Source organism: Oncorhynchus clarkii, chromosome 21 (assembly GCF_045791955.1).
Source record: "Oncorhynchus clarkii lewisi isolate Uvic-CL-2024 chromosome 21, UVic_Ocla_1.0, whole genome shotgun sequence".
In the NCBI taxonomy this organism is placed as follows: Eukaryota; Metazoa; Chordata; class Actinopteri; order Salmoniformes; family Salmonidae; genus Oncorhynchus; species Oncorhynchus clarkii.
The window spans coordinates 8367545-8387887 of record NC_092167.1 but is presented as its reverse complement, the minus strand read 5'-3'; the positions used below and the strand labels follow the sequence as shown (position 1 = coordinate 8387887).

The 20343-nt window shown below is 42.0% G+C and overlaps 1 protein-coding gene across 1 annotated transcript; it reads left to right on the top strand.

Moving 5' to 3' along the window:
- The first annotated feature begins 1 nt into the window (after position 1).
- LOC139378450 (ADP-ribosylation factor GTPase-activating protein 3-like) lies at positions 2–16620 on the top strand. Its single transcript, XM_071120630.1, has 16 exons — positions 2–149; positions 1028–1146; positions 1333–1405; positions 2966–3097; positions 3274–3354; positions 3534–3651; positions 3742–3798; positions 3946–3992; positions 4203–4354; positions 4482–4613; positions 5391–5528; positions 5751–5903; positions 6069–6192; positions 11999–12086; positions 15915–16039; positions 16413–16620. Exons 1-16 carry the CDS (start codon positions 81–83, stop codon positions 16428–16430), a joined length of 1626 nt encoding a protein of 541 aa, XP_070976731.1. The 5' UTR covers positions 2–80; the 3' UTR covers positions 16431–16620.
- Positions 16621–20343: the final 3723 nt, after the last annotated feature.

The following is a 20343-nucleotide window of genomic DNA, read 5'->3' as shown; positions in this document are numbered from 1 at the left end:
AGTATTTTGGATTTACAGGGAAACAAATTTGCTAAACGCTGCGCTTTACCTACTAGGTGTAATTAACAACAGGTGGAAAGATGTCAGAGCCCAGCAAGCAAGATATTGCTGCCATTTTCAAACGACTACGTTCCCTTTCTACGAATAAGGTGAGAGTTGATAAGCTTTCGGCCTTTAACGAGGAAATAGCTAATGTTAACTAGCTAGCTTCAGAGGGTAAAAAATGACACGTAGCACTGTTTTGCTGGGCAGGGGTAGATGCGTCGTAACAAACGCACACGGAAAAGCTTTGAACCACGTATGCTTATTGCACATCCTCCTGACAAAATGTTTTTTAATTGTTGAAAGAATTGGCATGAGCAGTTTAAAAGGAACGATAGAATATCCTGGACAGTCACGTTCGAGCCAGCTGTCATGTGGCATGATGACAGTTGGGTCAAAGATGGTACTTTAAGAAACTGGTTGGACAGTCCACTTTGTTAGCATGTTTATTGTAAATTATATATGTCTGGTAAATGTTGACTCATGGACACCACAAAGATGAAAGACGTCACACAGACATAAACAATACCTTTTGGCTCATCCAGCTGTTTCTGTCTGCTGTTTCGGCCTGGCTACATAGAACGCGACAATGTTGCAACCGCAAGCATCGAAAAGCTGTTTTGGAAACATTGTTTCCACCAAATTGCAACATTTGTAACTAGCTAGTTTAGAAATACTTTTGGTAAATGTCGCGTTCTCTTAATGTGTGGACAAGTAGAGGCAATAAAATAAGTTTATACTAGAAAAGAATAGGAATATAAAAAATAATATACAGTATGAAGTCAATATTTTGTAATTAAGACCTCCACGCTACTGGGTTGCTTCATCATTTGTTAGTGTTTTGCTATCTATTTGGCATGCGCTCATATTAACTTGCTTATCAATGTCCCCATAGACTTATCACTGCATAAAGGGGACAGCGAACACATTGTCTGTATCCAAGTCGCATGTTTTCCAAAGTTGCTGAACTTCTTTTCTATTACAGGCGTGCTTTGACTGTTCAGCTAAGAATCCTAGTTGGGCCAGTATCACCTATGGAGTGTTTCTCTGTATAGACTGCTCAGGAACACACAGGTCATTAGGAGTGCACTTGTCATTCATCAGGTAAGGAACAATGAATGAAAAAATACATTTGTTGCCTACCCCATCCGGTTCTTTCAGATCTACACTAGTGGGTAGGGGCTAGGGATTGTTTCTGGACATGACCATTGGCTTCGCACAACACACAGTTTGACACATTTATGGCCCGATGGAGTGTTCAGAATCAGAACTGTGTATTGTTTGTTTCAGGTCTACTGAGCTGGACTCTAACTGGTCCTGGTACCAGCTGCGATGCATGCAGGTGGGCGGCAATGCCAGTGCGGTGAGTAAAGCCATCCATGGTGGGCACTGACTGGTGGGCAGCCACGTCCCAACCTGCTGTATTAAGCGCTGAGAGGCTGGTACTAGTAGTTACAGTGCCTTGCGAAAGTATTCGGCCCCCTTGAACTTTGCGACCTTTTGCCACATTTCAGGCTTCGTGAAGAATCAACAACAAGTGGGACACAATCATGAAGTGGAACAACATTTATTGGATATTTCAAACTTTTTTAACAAATCAAAAATTGAAAAATTGGGCGTGCAAAATTATTCAGCCCCTTTACTTTCAGTGCAGCAAACTCTCTCCAGAAGTTCAGTGAGGATCTCTGAATGATCCAATGTTGACCTAAATGACGATAAATACAATCCACCTGTGTGTAATCAAGTCTCCGTATAAATGCACCTGCACTGTGATAGTCTCAGAGGTCCGTTAAAAGCGCAGAGAGCATCATGAAGAACAAGGAACACACCAGGCAGGTCCGAGATACTGTTGTGAAGAAGTTTAAAGCCGGATTTGGATACAAAAAGATTTCCCAAGCTTTAAACATCCCAAGGAGCACTGTGCAAGCGATAATATTGAAATGGAAGGAGTATCAGACCACTGCAAATCTACCAAGACCTGGTCGTCCCTCTAAACTTTCAGCTCATACAAGGAGAAGACTGATCAGAGATGCAGCCAAGAGGCCCATGATCACTCTGGATGAACTGCAGAGATCTACAGCTGAGGTGGGAGACTCTGTCCATAGGACAACAATCAGTCGTATATTGCACAAATATGGCCTTTATGAAAGAGTGGCAAGAAAGCCATTTCTTAAAGATATCCATAAAAAGTGTCGTTTAAAGTTTGCCACAAGCCACCTGGGAGACACACCAAACATGTGGAAGAAGGTGCTCTGGTCAGATGAAACCAAAATTGAACTTTTTGGCAACAATGCAAGACGTTATGTTTGGCTGAACACACCATCCCCACTGTCAAACATGGTGGTGGCAGCATCATGGTTTGGGCCTGCTTTTCTTCAGCAGGGACAGGGAAGATGGTTAAAATTGATGGGAAGATGGATGGAGCCAAATACAGGACCATTCTGGAAGAACCTGATGGAGTCTGCAAAAGACCTGAGACTGGGACGGAGATTTGTCTTCCAACAAGACAATGATCCAAAACATAAAGCAAAATCTACAATGGAATGGTTCAAAAATAAACATATCCAGGTGTTAGAATGGCCAAGTCAAAGTCCACGTGTCCCACTTGTCCCAAGTGTCCCAAGTGTCCCACTTGTTGTTGATTCTTCACAAAAAAATACAGTTTTATATCTTTATGTTTGAAGCCTGAAATGTGGCAAAAGGTCGCAAAGTTCAAGGGGGCCGAATACTTTCGCAAGGCACTGTATGTTTCTGACTGCACGAGTGGGCATTATCTCTAGAATGTATAGGGTACTGTATGTTGTCATGGTGTCATAAAAGGGCCCTGTATAATACCTGTTTGATTAATGCAATATTTTGATAACTATTAACAATACCTTTTTGTATTACAATGTGTAATTCAAACTATTGTTTTGTCTCTCAGAATGCCTTCTTTGCCCAGCAAGGCTGCACGTCCAATGCCGCCAACACCAAGTACAACAGCCGAGCCGCTGCACTCTACCGCGAGAAGATCAAGACCTCGGCCACGCAGGCCACAAGGCGCTTCGGCACTGAGGTGCCACACACATCCATCCAGACATTCCACTGGGCAAAAATGGATTTAGTCAACATTGGTTACTTGTTATACTGTCTTTAACAACAGAATCTTGTCGCATCAACATGGCTGATTTAAATGATTGTATACTTAGGCCCTATAGATGCCAATTAATACGCTGTTTTGTTTCCCTGCAGTTGTGGCTGGACAGCCAGGCCCCCCTCTCTCCAACATCTCCCGTCAATAAGGAGGAGGATTTCTTCAGTATGCACGCGCAGTGTGTGTGTGTGCTCACCCCTGAGTGTGTGTGTGTGCTCACCCCTGAGTGTGTGTGTGTGCTCACCCCTGAGTGTGTGTGTGTGTGACTGTTAATACTTATTTGTTTGAAATTGTAGAAGATTATGGATGTGTGCATGTTGTTTACATGGTCTTGTCCTTACCTTGCGTATTTTGTCAGGCAATCCCTGATGACCGTAGCTCCACCCAACCTAATATAACAAGTTCCGCCCAGATGAATCTAAGCCCCACCCCAGTAGAGGAACCCTCTACAAAAGAAACCGAGAGAGACAAAAACGGTACACCTCTACTTGAATGTTTACACTTCAGAAACACGCATACATCTGTTTGTCCATGTCGTCTATGCCCTCAACTCTTTCTGTCTTCAGGTAATACAGAGGGTCCCAGTGTTGACGTGCTAAGTATGTCTCCTAAAGAAGCCTTAGGTAAGAGGACCAAGAGATTATGCCCTAGAGACTGAAGATACTCAACTAGAACCTTAAGCAGTTACATGAAATATCTGACCCTGGAACAGTAGCTCTTAGCAGCTTCTATCAACTGTATTCTAATGCCCACTGTCACTTCTCCCTTAGAGTCCTCCTCTCTTCTCAAGAAGAAACCAGCTGGGGCCAAGAAAACAGTATGTACTCTATGGTAGTGGATTTAAGGAGGTAATGTTCCTCCCCTGTACCTATGCGTGTTGTGCTTATGAATAAGAGTGAATTTGGTGATGGTTGTGTGTGTGGGTGAGACATTTAGTGTGAATGGACTGTGTACATCACTCATGGATCTTGTGTCTACTAATCTACTGACCTACGTGTTCACGTCTGTGTCCTGTGTTTTGTCTCAGTTGGGTGCTAAGAAAGGTGGTCTTGGGGGTAAGAAGGTGAGTAAACAGAGTTTCTGTGACCTGGAGAAGAAAGCACAGGCGGTAGACAAACTCAATGAGAGAGATACAGCACCCACCACCAAGAACAGCCCCCAACCAGCAGAGGAATCCACGTGAGTCTCCAATTTAAATGGGCTTTAATTGGCCTCTCGCTCTCTCATCCACATTGTCAATTATTCTCTCATCTTCACTACTTATCCATTTCTCTCTCTCCACCTCTTTCTCTCTTCCTCTCTCCAGTGGTGCCTCCATGAGACTGGCCTATAAGGATCTGGAGGCGCAGCAGAGGAGTAATACAGAGAAGATGAAGGGGATGGGGGAGAAGAAGAAGGAGCAGGCTGAGAGACTGGGCATGGGCTTTGGCAGCAGGAGGTGGGGGGGATTGAATTGATGGTGGGGGGGATTGAATTGATGGTGGTGGTGATAAAAGGATTAGTTTATTTCTTAACACACTTTTTACAGATGTTCTATGTAGAATAGTTTAAAGGGGTACTTTACATTGCAGGGAATAAGTCACTCATCTTCTAAAACAGGGATTCGCTAACTTTTTGCAGTGCGATCCCATTTTGATATTAAAACATTTTGGCGACCCCACCATGTAAAAAATGTATGTTATCAATGGCCAATGTTTACTTATTTAATGAGTTATGACAGTATTAGAAATCTGTCAGACAGTATTTTGACACTTTCAATCTGATAGCTAAGGTTTGAAGTGACTGAAATGCATCAGAAAGGTATTGGGAAGTTCAGAAGATCATCAGGCAATAATGTTGTATGGTCTTCTGTGTAGAAAATAACATTGATTATGTTCTTTTTCTCCCAGTCTGATTTAGTGTCTGGTCTTGTCCACTCGGTTCTAACGGCTAGTAAAGGGAAACAGTACGTGTTCCTGAGAGTTATCTTTCAGTGATGGGGTCATAGTATTTTGTAGCTTAAACAGTACTGACGTAACCCCGGTTCTACGAACCAAGTTCAAATGTTCTCTCGCGACCCGATTTTTCAAATCAGTTGACCCCTAGTTTGGGAAACCCTGATCTAAAATAATTATATTATTGTTGGGACTGAAACATGTTGTAACCATTGGAGATATTGTGGTAAATACTTTGATTATTTGACTCCATTCTCTCCCCCGTCTCTATCTCCCTCTAGTGGAGTGTCTCACTCTGTGCTGTCAGACATGCACACTATCCAGCAGGAGAGCCCAGTGGGGTCCAAGCAGCCCACTAAGAGCCGGAGGTACACAGAGAAGGAGGAAGAGGAGACTGACAAAGGCTCCTTTACATCCAGGTCACCACACTCCGCCAACGTTCCAATACTTTAGCAATGGATCATTCCTTCTGTCATTCCTTCTTGGAAGTAATCACTGACATGGCTAGCCTGGTCTCAGATCTCTTTGTGTTGTCTTGTAATTGTAGTTGGAAAGACATCACAAAAAGATCTGGGACCAGGCTGTGATCTGGGAACAAAATCCATTAAATTGAGTTCTCTTTTCCATATGAAACCCATCAGGATGTCGATGACCAAGTTTGATGACCCGACAGAATCCTCTGACAAGTTCTTCTCCAATTGGAGCGAGACGGGGGAGTCTGGCTGGAGGAAAGAGAGCAGGAAGCCAGAGCCAGACTTCTACCTGAGCACCAAGAGTTCCTCACAGGACGACAGGTACTATATGACTGATTTCCAGGGATGAAAATACAGAGATGCATGTGAAAAAGTAACATTTTATTTTGGCCGTATAAGTCCCCTGAGCCACTTATTTTTTTATTATATTTTAAGTTTCTCACTGTAGTTGTCACTGAATGCAGCCTCCCTCTCTCTCACACACAGGACCGCAGCCCGGCGGAAAGCAGACCCAGTCCCTGTCTCAGACTCAGGCGACGCCCGCAAGAAGTTTGGGGACGTCAAGGCCATCTCCTCTGACATGTACTTTGGCAAGCAGGATGACTCTGAGGTAGGCACACTGTCATGGGACACACACATACAGTACCAGTCAAGTTTGGACACATCTACTCATTCAAAGGTTTTTCCTTTATTTTTACAATTTTCTACATTGTAGAATAATAGTGAAGACATCAACACTATGAAATAACACGTAATCATGTATTAATCATGTAGTAACCAAAAAGTGTTGAAGAACCTCAAATATAAAATATTTAGATTTTCTTTTTGCCTTGATGACAGCTTTGCACATGCTTGGCATTCTCTCAACCAGCTTCATGAGGTAGTTACCTGGAATGCGTTTACATTAACAGATGTGCCTTGTTAAAATGTCATTTGTGGAATTTTTTTTCCTTAATGCGTTTGAGCTAATCAGTTGTGTTGTGACAAGGTAGGGGTGGTATACAGAAGATAGCCCTATTTGGTAAAAGACCAAGTCCATTTTATGGCAAGAACAGCTCAAACAAGCAAAGAGAAACGACAGTCCATTACTTTAAGACATGGTCAGTCAATGTGGAAAATTTTAAGAACTTTGAACGTTTCTTCAAGTGCAGTCGCAAAAACTATAAAGCATTATGATGAAACTGGCTCTCGTGAGGACCGACATAGGAAAGGAATACCCAGTTACCTCTGCTGCAGAGGATAGGTTTATAAGCCCCCGTGATATGCAACTTTTCAGGGAAGCAAGAAACTAATATACACAGGCAGTTAGAAAAGCCAAGGCTAGCTTTTTCAAGCAGAAATTTGCTTCATGCAAAAAACTCAAAAACGTTCTGGGACACTGAAGTACATGGAGAATAAGAACACCTCCTCGCAGCTGCCCACTGCACTGAGGATAGGAAACACTGTCACCACCGATAAATCCACTATAATTGAGAATTTCAATAAGCATTTTTCTACGGCTGGCCATGCTTTCCACCTGGCTACCCGTACCCCGGTCAACAGCACTGCACCCCCCACAGCAACTCGCACAAGCCTTCCCCATATCCAGTCAGCTGATGTTCTGAAAGAGCTGCAAAATCTGGACCCCTACAAATCAGCCGGGCTAGACAATCTGGACCCTTTCTTTCTAAAATGATCTGCCGAAATTGTTGCAACCCCTATTACTAGCCTGTTCAACCTCTTTCGTGTCGTCTAAGATTCCCATAGATTGGAAAGCGGCTGCGGTCATCCCCCTCTTCAAAGGGGGGAACACTCTTGACCCAAACTGCTCCAGACCTATCCTACCCTGCCTTTCTAAGGTCTTCGAAAGCCAAGTCAACAAACAGATTACCGACCATTTCGAATCCCACCATACCTTCTCCGCTATGCAATCTGGTTTCAGAGCTGGTCATGGGTGCACCTCAGCCACGCTCAAGGTCCTAAACGATATCTTAATCGCCATAAATAAGAAACATTACTGTGCAGCCGTATTCATTCACCTGGCCAAGACTTTCGACTCTGTCAATCACCACATCCTCATCGGCAGACTCTATAGCCTTGGCTTCTCAAATGATTGCCTTGCCTGGTTCACCAACTACTTCTCTGATAGAGTTCAGTGTGTCAAATCGGAGGGCCTGTGGTCCGGGCCTCTGGCAGTCTCTATGGGGGTGCCACAGGGTTCAATTCTTGGACTGACTCTCTTCTCTGTATACATCAATGATGTCGCTCTTGCTGCTGGTGAGTCTCTGATCCACCTCTACGCAGACGACACCATTCTGTATACTTCTTGCCCTTTGGACACTGTGTTAACAACCCTCCAGACGAGCTTCAATGCTATACAACTCTCCTTCCGTGGCCTCCAATTGCTCTTAAATACAAGTCAAACTAAATGTATGCTCTTCAACCGATCGCTGCCTGCACCTGCCCGCCCATCCAGCATCACTACTCTGGACGGTTCTGACTTAGAATATGTAGACAACTAAAAATACCTAGGTGTCTGGTTACACTGTAAACTCTCCTTCCAGACTCGCATTAAATATCTCCAATCCAAAGTTAAATCTAGAATTGGCTTCCTATTTTGCAACAAAGCATCCTTCACTCATGCTGCCAAACATGCCCTTGTAAAACTGACCATTCTACCGATCCTCGACTTTGGTGATGTCATTTAAAAAATAAACTCTAATACCCTACTCAATAAATTGGATGCAGTCTATCACAGTACCATCCGTTTTGTCACCAAAGCCCCATATACTACCCACCACTGCGACCTGTACGCTCTCGTTGGCTGGCCCTCGCTTCATACTCGTCGCCAAACACACTGGCTCCAGGTCATCTACAAGACCCTGCTAGGTAAAGTCTCCCCTTATCTCAGCTTGCTGGTCACCATAGCAGCACCCACCTGTAGCACGCGCTCCAGCAGGTATTTCTCTCTGGTCACCCCCAAAACCTATTCTTCCTTTGGCCGCCTCTCCTTCCATTTCTCTGCTGCCAATGACTGGAATGAACTACAAAAATCTCTGAAACTGGAAACACTTATCTCCCTCACTAGCTTTAAAGCACCAGCTGTCAGAGCAGCTCACAGATAACTGCACCTGTACATAGCCCATCTATAATTTAGCCCAAACAACTACGTCTCCCCCTACTCTTATTTATGTATTTATTTTTGCTCCTTTGCACCCCATTATTTATATCTCTACCTTGCACATTCTTCCACTGCAAATCTACCATTCCAGTTTTTTACTTGCTATATTGTATTTACTTCACCATGGCCTTTTTTTTTTGCCTTTACCTCCCTTATCTCACCTCATTTGCTCACATTTGTATATAGACTTATTTTTCTTCTGTATTGACTGTATGTTTGTTTTACTCCATGTGTAACTCTGTGTCGTTGTTTGTGTCGAACTGCTTTGCTTTGTCTTGGCCAGGTCACAATTGTAAATGAGAACTTGTTTTCAACTTGCCTACCTGGTTAAATAAAGGTGAAATATTTTTTTATTTTTGAATTAACAGCCTCAGATTTCAGCCCAAATAAATGCTTCAGAGTTCAAGTAACAGACACATCTCAACGTCAGCTGTTCAGAGGAGACTGCGTGAATCAGGCCTTCATGGTCGAATTGCTGCAAAGAAACCACTGCTAAAGGACACCAATAAGAAGAGACTTGCTTGGGCCAAAAAACACGAGCACTGTACATTAGACCGGTGGAAATCTGTCCTTTTGGTCTGATGAGTCCAAATTTGAAATTTTTGGTTCCAACCGCTGTGACTTTGTGAGACGCAAAGTAGGTCAACCGATCTCCGTATGTGTGGTTCCCACCGTGAAGCGTGGAGGTGTGATATTGTGGGGGTGCTTTGCTGGTGACACAGTCTGTGATTTTATTTATAATTCAAGGTACACTTGAATTACCAGCATGGCTACCACAGCATTCTGCAGCGATACACCATCCCATCTGGTTTGCGCTTAGTGGGATTATCATTTGACACCCGACCTCAACCCAATTGAGATGGTTTGGGATGAGTTGGACTGCAGAGTGAAGGAAAAACAGCCAACAAGTGCTCAGCATATGTGGGAACTCCTTCAAGACTGTTGGAAAAGCATTCCCGGTGAAGCTGGTTGAGAGTGCCAAGCGTGTGTAAAGCTGTCAAGGCAAAGGGTGGCTACTTAGAAGAATCTCAAATCTAAAGTATCCTTTGATTTGTTTAACACTTTTTTGGTTACTACATGATTCCATATGTGTTATTTCATAGTTTTGGTATCCTCACTATTATTCTACAATGTAGAAAATTACTAGAAACAAAGAAAAACCATTGAATGAGTAGGTGTTCTATAACTTGACTGGTAGTGAATATACAAAAAATGGATTTGCTTTCCTTTTATTTGGGTATATACAGTGCCTTGCGAAAGTATTCGGCCCCCTTGAACTTTGCGACCTTTTGCCACATTTCAGGCTTCAAACATAAAGATATAAAACTGTATTTTTTTTTTGTGAAGAATCAACAACAAGTGGGACACAATCATGAAGTGTAACGACATTTATTGGATATTTCAAACTTTTTTAACAAATCAAAAACTGAAAAATTGGGCGTGCAAAATTATTCAGCCCCCTTAAGTTAATACTTTGTAGCGCCACCTTTTGCTGCGATTACAGCTGTAAGTCGCTTGGGGTATGTCTCTCAGTTTTGCACATCGAGAGACTGACATTTTTTCCCATTCCTCCTTGCAAAACAGCTCGAGCTCAGTGAGGTTGGATGGAGAGCATTTGTGAACAGCAGTTTTCAGTTCTTTCCACAGATTCTCGATTGGATTCAGGTCTGGACTTTGACTTGGCCATTCTAACACCTGGATATGTTTATTTTTGAACCATTCCATTGTAGATTTTGCTTTATGTTTTGGATCATTGTCTTGTTGGAAGACAAATCTCCGTCCCAGTCTCAGGTCTTTTGCAGACTCCATCAGGTTTTCTTCCAGAATGGTCCTGTATTTGGCTCCATCCATCTTCCCATCAATTTTAACCATCTTCCCTGTCCCTGCTGAAGAAAAGCAGGCCCAAACCATGATGCTGCCACCACCATGTTTGACAGTGGGGATGGTGTGTTCAGTGTGATGAGCTGTGTTGCTTTTACGCCAAACATAACGTTTTGCATTGTTGCCAAAAGGTTCAATTTTGGTTTCATCTGACCAGAGCACCTTCTTCCACATGCTTGGTGTGTCTCCCAGGTGGCTTGTGGCAAACTTTAAACGACACTTTTTATGGATATCTTTAAGAAATGGCTTTCTTCTTGCCACTCTTCCATAAAGGCCAGATTTGTGCAATATACGACTGATTGTTGTCCTATGGACAGAGTCTCCCACCTCAGCTGTAGATCTCTGCAGTTCATCCAGAGTGATCATGGGCCTCTTGGCTGCATCTCTGATCAGTCTTCTCCTTGTATGAGCTGAAAGTTTAGAGGGACGGCCAGGTCTTGGAAGATTTGCAGTGGTCTGATACTCCTTCCATTTCAATATTATCGCTTGCACAGTGCTCCTTGGGATGTTTAAAGCTTGGGAAATCTTTTTGTATCCAAATCCGGCTTTAAACTTCTTCACAACAGTATCTCGGACCTGCCTGGTGTGTTCCTTGTTCTTCATGATGCTCTCTGCGCTTTTAACGGACCTCTGAGACTATCACAGTGCAGGTGCATTTGTACGGAGACTTGATTACACACAGGTGGATTGTATTTATCATCATTAGTCATTTAGGTCAACATTGGATCATTCAGAGATCCTCACTGAACTTCTGGAGAGAGTTTGCTGCACTGAAAGTAAAGGGGCTGAATAATTTTGCACGCCCAATTTTTCAGATTTTGATTTGTTAAAGTTTAAAATATCCAATAAATGTCGTTCCACTTCATGATTGTGTCCCACTTGTTGTTGATTCTTCACAAAAAAATACAGTTTAATATCTTTATGTTTGAAGCCTGAAATGTGGCAGAAGGTCGCAAAGTTCAAGGGGGCCGAATACTTTCGCAAGGCACTGTAATTATGTTGTACTGATGTTCCTACCTTTGATCTAATTGACTGCCAGTATCAAATGTCTGCCAGTGTTGACTGTTCTGGTTAAAGTTTTACACTAGGCTGTGACATCCTACAAGCCTCAGGCTGGTGTTTACAGTTAATTTGGTGCTATGGAATTAATTTGTCTTTCTCAGAGAAGGCTGTTGGACATTTCTCTGCTTCTGTTCTGGCTGTTTCCCCCTGTTGCAACATTTCTTTTTGATTAATTATTATCTACAACTGCTGTCCTTTATTTTTATGTACCTGAAAATCCCTGTTACAGAAATACCCCTCCCTATGTGTAGTATGCTCATTGTTTAGTATCAAGTATGTCATTTAAAGTATTCATGTGGTTGTTTCCATGCAGTATGAGGCGAAGACTCGCCTGGAGAGGTTCTCTGAAAGCAACTCCATCAGCTCAGCTGACCTGTTTGATGACCCAAAGAAACAGGCGGGTAGGGAAGCCAACAAGTGTGTACTTAAACATTCATACAGTCCATTCGGGAAAGTATTCAGACCCCTTGTCTTTTTCCACATTTTGTTACGTTACAGCTTTATTCTAAAATGAATTCAATAGTTGTTTTTCCTCTTCAATCTACGCATAGTACCCCATAATGACAAAGCAAAAACAGGTTTTTAGAATTTTTTGTAAATTGTATTCATCTAAAAACGGAAATATCACATTTACATAAGTATTCACACCCTTTATTCAGTACTTTGTTGAAGCACCTTTGGCAGCGATTACAGCCTCAAGTCTTCTTGGGTATGACACTACAAGCTTGGCACACCTGTACTTAGGGAGTTTCTCCCATTCTTCTCTGCAGATCCTCTCAAGCTCGATCAGGTTGGACAAGGAGCGTAGCTGCACAGCTATTTTCAAGTCTCTCCATAGATGTTAGATTGGATTCAAGTATGGGCTCTGGCTGGGCCACTCAAGGACGTTCAGAGACTTGTCCCGAAGCCACTCCTGTGTTGTCTTGGCTTTGTGCTAAGGGTCGTTGTCCTGTTGGAAGGTGAACTTTCACCCCAGTCTGAGGTCCTGAGCTCTCTGGAGCAGGTTTTCATCAAGGATCTCTGTGCTTTGCGCCGTTCATCTTTGCCTCATCCTAACTAGTCTCCCAGTCCCTGCCGCTGAAAACATCCCCACAGCTTCACCGTAGGGATGGTGCCAGGTTTCCTTCAGGCGTGACGATTGGCAGTCAGGCCAAAGAGTTCGATCTTGTTTTCATCAGACCATAGAATCCTGTTTCTCCGTGGTCTGAGTCCTTTAAGTGCCTTTTGTCAAAGTGAGCTGTCATGTACCTTTTTTACTGAGGAGTGGCTTCTGTCTGGCCACTCTACACTAATCAGGCCTTTTATGGTAGTGCTACAGAGATGGTTGTCCTTCTGGAAGGTTCTCGCATCTCCACAGAGGAACTCTGTATCTTTGTTAGAGTGAACATTGGAAGAGTCTTGGTGCTTCTAAAATTCTAAAATATTTAAGAATGATGGAGGCCACTGTTTTTGGGGACCTTCAATACTGCAGAAATGTTTGGGTACCCTTTCCCAGATCTGTGCCTCGACACAATCCTGTCTTGGAGATGTATGGACAATTTCTTTGACCTCATGACTTGGTTTTTGCTCTGACATGCACTGTCAACTGTGGGACCTTACATACATACGTATATATGCATATGTGTGCAAGGTCCCAAAGTTGACAGTGCATGTCAGAGCAAAAACCAAGTCCTCAACTGGCTGCTTCATTGAATAGTACCCGCAAAACACCAGTCTCAACAGTGAAGAGGCAACTCCGGGATGTTGGCCTTCTAGGCAGAGTTCCTCTGTCCAGTGTCTGTTCTTTTGCCCATCTTAATCTTTTATTTTTATTGGCCAGTCTGAGATTTAGCTTTTTTTTTTTGCAACACTGCCTAGAAGGCCAGCATCCCGGAGTCGCCTCTTCACTGTTGAGACTGGTGTTTTGCGGATACTATTTAATGAAGCTGCCAGTTGAGGACTTGTGAGGCGTCTTTCTCAAACTAGACACTAATGTACTTGTCCTCTTGCTTAGTTGTGTACTGGGGCCTCCCTCTCCTCTTTCTATTCTAGTTAGAGACCGTTTGCGCTGTTCTGTGAGGGAGTAGTACACAGCGTTGTATGAGATCTTCAGTTTCTTGGCAATTTCTCGCATGGAATAGCCTTCATTTCTCAGAACAAGAATAGACTGACGCGTTTCAGAAGAAAGTACGTTGTTTCTGTGCTTCTACACCTGCATTGCTTGCTGTTTGGGGTTTTTGGCTGGGTTTCTGTACAGCACTTTAATATATCAGCTGATGTAAGAAGGGCTATGTAAATAAATTTGATTTGTTTCTGGCCATTTTGAGTCTGTAATCAAACCCACTAATGCTGATGCTCCAGATACTCAACTAGTCTAATGAAGGCCAGTTTTAAGCTGTGCTGCCATAATTGCAAAAGGGTTTTCTAACGATCAGTTAGCTAATCCAAGTTTTTGGGTGGCAGGTAGCCTAGTGGTTAGAGCGTTGGACTAGTAACCGGAAGGTTGCAAGTTCAAACCCCCTAGCTGACAAGGTACAAATCTGTCGTTCTGCTCCTGAACAGGCAGTTAACCCAGGCCGTCATTGAAAAAAAGAATTTGTTCTTAACTGACTTGCCTAGTTAAATAAAGGTAAAAAAATATATATAAAAAAATAAAATAAAAAAAATTAGCGTGGACAAAAAGAAAACCAGTGCGTTATGAGGTCAAACACAAGATGGTAGCCAAGCATGGACAATCTCAAGGCTACAAGTCCATCTCCAGAGACCTTGATGTTCCTGTTTCCACCGTACGTAATGTTATCAAGACGTTTAAGGCCCATGCCACTGTAGCCAACCTCCCTGGACGTGGCCACAAGAGAACTTGATGGAAGATTGCAGCGAAGGATTGTTTGAATGGTGGAGAAGGACCTCTGTCAACTGCCACACAGATTCAAGCTGACCTTCAGACATAAGGTACGACAGTTTCAACTCGCACCATCCTTCGCTAACTCATTGAAATGGGGTTATATGGTAGGACCCCACTGCTGATAAAGACCTGAACATGGCAAAATCCTTCTGGGAGAATGTCCTGTGGACCGATGCGACCAAATTAGAGCTTTTTGGTAAAGCACCCCATCTCTATGTTTACAGAAAACAAAATGAAGCCTTCAAAGAAAATAACTCCATGTTTGACTGAAGGGAAGGTGGAGGTTCAGTGATGTTTTGGGGTAGCTTTGCTGCCTCTGGCACAGGGTGCCTTGAACATGTGCATGGCATCATGAAATCAGGTGAATGCCGAGGTATTTTGGAGCGCAGTGTCAGAAGCTGGGTCTCCGTTGAAGATCATGGGTCTTCCAGCAGGACAATGACCCCAAACACACTTCAAAAAGCACCCAGGAATGGTTCAAGACTAAACGCTGGACTGTTCTGAAGTGGCCAGCAATTAGTCCAGATCTAAATCCCATTAACTTGTGGAGAGATCTGAAGGCAGTTATTTTGACCATAGGCTGTGCTACCAAATATTAAGTCTAGGGTGTCAATCATTTTGTCAATGTCATTTCTTACATTTTAAATGGATATATTAAGTTCTGAAACAAATGTTCTGTAATATTAACAGTGAAATAAAAGAATTGTGGAGACGGTGTTCAATTTCTTGAGTTACTTGAAAAAAGTGCAAGGGTGCCAATATTTTTGGCCATGACTGTAGACAGGTGTGCCTTTCCAAATCATGGCTAATCAATAGAATTTACCTCCGGTGGACTCCAAGTTGTAGAAACATCTCAAGGATGATCAATGAAAACAACAGGATGCACCTGAGCTCAATTTTGTGTCTCCATAGTTATGTAAATCAGGTATTTCTGTTTTTATTTTTAATACATTTGCAAACCTTTCGAAAAACCTGTAGATTGACTGACTGACATTTTAGAATAAGGCTGTAACGTTACAAAATGTGGAAAAAGTCAAGGTGTCTGAATACTTTTTACTGTATATCACACTTTCAAGTATATAATTGAACCATTTCATATCACTAAATCAAGAGAACAACAGAGCCCATATTCACAAACATCTGAGTCGGATCAGTTTTGCCTTTCAGATCATATTGAATTAGACGGGGGATCTGATCCTAGATCAGCACTCCTAGTCTGAGAGGTTTTATTAATCCAGGCACTGCATGTGTACGCCTCCACAATTTAAACATCAGAAGAATGATCATTATAAAGCAACTGCCACCACTGTTACTAACCATCTTTCTCTCTCCGGTCCCCATGCAGCCAGCTCATATCGTCTGACCAACATGCTGCCCAGTGCTCCAGACATGTCCCAGCTGAAGCTGGGGGTCCGCTCTGCAGCCGGGAGGCTGTCCGTCATGGCCAGCGGAGTAGTCACGTCCCTTCAGGTTTGTGGTTCAGATGGCCCTGTTGGTTGGAGCTTGGTGCTAGCAGCAGATTGACTCCCCCATGGGCCACATACTGAAGTGAATGTGTTATGGGGACTGTAAGCCGTAAGGCAATTTCAACACAATAAGAACTTGCCCTTTTTATATCATTTATTCCAATTGGAAATCCAGTTTCTTGATTTAATTACTATGTAAGTGCACAGTAACAATGATATCCGTGACTATTTGGTCAAAGGCATGCTAGATACCAAAGTACATTGTGTATAAGGGCAACTTTATTTAAAGGTTACCTAATTATGCAGCGTCAACACTCCGACAGCTGGTACAGTGTAAGCAGTAGGTTCTTACGTGTTGTGTATCTTCTTTGTTTCAGGACCACTACAGTGCGTGAGTCCAGTGTGTGTACCTGTGTTATGACACACACACACAACCTGTTAGGTCCCCTGGGTATTGGAGGCGGTGAACATCCTTACGAGCAATGGACAAGTTCAGCCGTGCAGAATGGGAGAGAGAATTAGTAACATTGTGTAGGCCAGAACATAGGCTATAGATATATATATATATATATATATATATATATATATATATATATGTGTATATATATATGTAATATATATATATATATATATATATATATGTGTATATATATATATGTATATATATGTATGTATGTGTGTGTGTATATAGCAGCTATTTGAATAAAGGACGTATTATCTACATTGGAGTTATGTCGAAACAACATCCTCTGAGGTAGATGTATGAAGAACACTTATTTCCGCAGCATATTATTTAATCTGTCCAGGCCTTTGGTTTTGATATTTACAGATGTTTATATCAATGGTATTCAAAATACGTTTTGTTATCATCCATTATGGTTCTAATTGAGGGTGACTTAGGTTTTGGGTTCCTTTTCCCCTGTGCAATTGTTATTGAATCATGTCATCTTGGTCACCTTGGTTTTTATGTAACTATTTGCAATGAAGACATCTGGTAGCGTGATAACATGTATTTTTCTACATGCGGTATGTAAATAATTTAGTTAATCTGATGGGCATTGTTTTAATTACATGTCAAATGCAGAGAGATGTTGCCATGTAGGATACATGTCTTACATTTTAGGGTGCCTTCAAACCAAAATGCCTGCGACGCATTGTGCGTGTGCCGATTCACTGAATGTGTGTTTGGAGGTATGGTGAAGTGGAGAACATTCGAGGTGGGAGAAACATTATTTTACATTGGTTGACAGACCTCTAGTCAGGAATGGGTGCAACAAAATGTCCCCATCTCATCTGTTGGACAGTGTAAGTCTGCCATTTCATTCACTTCTATCCACCTGTACACTGCTCTCTGAAAAAAGGTGTCTGCTGTGCTTTTGAAGCATTGTTTGCATTGGTTTGAAAGTGCCCTTAGTCTTGGAAGTGTACTTATGTCTGTCACTCACTTATGTCACTTGACTGAAGGACCGAATACTCAGTGATTTCTTTGTGTGTGTGTGTGTGTATATAGACACACTTGTAGGATACGGTCCTGTACAGTGTAGCGTGATCTGGTCTGCCTCTCAGCAGCCAAACATATTATCCATATTACTATTGGCTATCAGTTCAGATGAATGAAGGGAGTAGTATCTTAATATTTTGTCCCAGTACTCTCAAAAGGCTGTGTTTTAGACAGGCAGCACAATTCTGATATTTTTTCCTTCTCACTAATAGGTTAAAAAGATCTCACCAAAACAGAATTCGGCTGCCTGTCTAAACACAGGCAAATAACCTATTCTATTTTCTGTGACCGCATTAATCTGTGAGAGGAACACAGGACACCCATCCAATTATTTTACCCTTCTGTGGCTATGAAGGAAAAGAGACAAGGAAAGGAACTCAAGCAAAATAAATGAGACGTGGCCCTCTGATCAAGGACCCATTGGCTGCCCATCCTAGGGCCTGACTCATTTCAACAACAGTTCTATGTGTTTAGTGAAGGGTAACCTCTAACCCTTTGCTGAACAGATTAATTGTATATTACCTCTGTGTACCTTGCAGAGAATATTTAGGGTGTTTAGAGTTTTTATTTTCACACTGGGTATATGTGGGTTATATTTTGGGAGTTTATGCATAATAATGTGGTTTTTTTATTTTGAGGGGAATGGCTAGAAGTGTTTAACTGGATGTTGCTAGAGGTATTTCTGGCTACCTAGTATCACCTAACTTCCTGACCATTTTATGCACCATATTTTGATCCTTACTAATTCAAATTCTTGAGTTGATTTAACACGGAAGAGAAATATAAGATATAATGTTACCCATTTGAATCTGGATTTTTGTATAGTGTGTAACTCGGTGACCAACCAGGGCTTTTGTTCAATCTCTTTATACTGTAATCCAAAGAATTAGGATACATGTGCACATGCCCAAAAAATGTAAATTATGGGAAGATTTAGTTACTTTTTGTGTATTTTTATTCGAACCTGCAAATATATTTTTTAAAGTGTTGCTTGAATGTACATCTATAGAACAGCACCTGAAGTGAATGTCATTGTTTACCAACAAATACATCTATGGACATGAGTTCTTTAGAGATTCATTACATTTGTGTAATCAAGTGTGTATCATTGTTAGCTGCTGTGTATAAGAAACTTTGCTTTAGAATAAAAAATATACTGCACTTGCATGTCCCCAGTGGCAGACTTACCATTAGGCAACTCAGGCTGTTGCCTGGGGCCTCACATCATCCGGGGCCTTGTAAACTTGTCATTCTGTTTAATAATACATCATTTCTCTTATCTTGTCTTTCTGTGCATGAGAAACCTCTGATGTGCGCAATTTAGAGGTAGTGACAAATTAAGCGTTTTCAGTTTTTATCCTGCGAATTTTGCTCTAGCTTTTGAACAGTTGGGGCTATTATTATAACCCGTGCCTAAAAGCCAAGACTCTCAGGAACCTGTCTTCTGTTTCGCTCTACAACGCTCACACGTGGTGCTGGACACGTTAGAAGGGATAGTGAAAAGAACGCAATTGAAAACAATGCAGATATTTTATTCTACACACAATTATTTCCTGATTATCTTCCCTGATGTTTTACTGAACTTTCCAATACCTTTCTGATGCATTTCACTCAATTTTGATGCAAGTCATTTGACATTTTCTTAGCCTTATGAATATATAAACATGGTTGCATTTTTTTCTGTTCTACTTTAGGGCTGGCACTACCAATAAGCGACCGCTTAGGGCCTTGCATCCGTTAGGGATTCCCCCCCCCCCCCCAAAAAAAATAGAGTTTAGTAACTCAGTTGGGTCTCAACTTACTGTTTTGAGTTAGAATAGAATACACAAGGTGCAATTTCAAGATGTGGCAGTGCATCATCAGTTATGTCAGTCACTGTGTCTGGATTTACACAGCCAGCCCAATTCTGATCTTTTTTTACACTACTTGGTCTTTTGACCAATCAGATTTGCTGAAAAAGATCTGATGTGATTTGGTCAAAAGACCAATTAGCGGGGAAAAAATAGAGTCACTCAATGTCAGCAAAAAAAAAAGGATTTCTAGGTAAATTAGTCTAGCCAGCTATCTTAACCTAATCATGGCTGAATTTCCACCCGAGCACACGGATCACGCCGACTGAGCACACGGATCACGTGCCCAGGGGCCCTACTACCACCAGAGTGCTCCCATTTGATTTTGTCGTTACTCTTACCAGATGTCGTATGAGCATGGCATAAGTCATGGCAAAATGTGCAGAATTACAGAAAATTTGCTTTAAAACTGCTAAATTTTCTCTCCATCCCATGGCAAAATGTGTAGAATTGCAGGAAATTTGCTTTAAAACAGCAACATTTTCTCTCCATCCCATAGCAAAATGTGTAGAATTGCATGAAATTAGCTTTAAAAATGCAAATAGTTATCTCTGTTCTATTGGAAAATGTGTAGAATTGCAGTAAATAAGCTTTAAAACTGCAACATTTTCTGAAAATGTTAAATGTTGACTAGAACGTTAAAAAAGGCCATACAATTACACAAAAAAATTGGTCTTGGTCAATATTGAGCCAGCTCCGAACTGCTCTTCTTTCAGCATGATTGTGTTAAATAGACATGGGAGAGGACCTCCGCCTGGGGCCTCCAAATCATGAAGAATGCCCCTGCATGGCCCTTAGCTATGTGTAAAATTCCCACATTACCTTGCATAAGGGTTGACTGTCTTTGTTGCACCATTCAGGATTATTGTAAGGAAAATATAGAAACGCTATTGATAATCGATACTTGATATTGGGCACTTTAAAACTATAGTGCCTTCAGAAAGTATTCGCACCCCT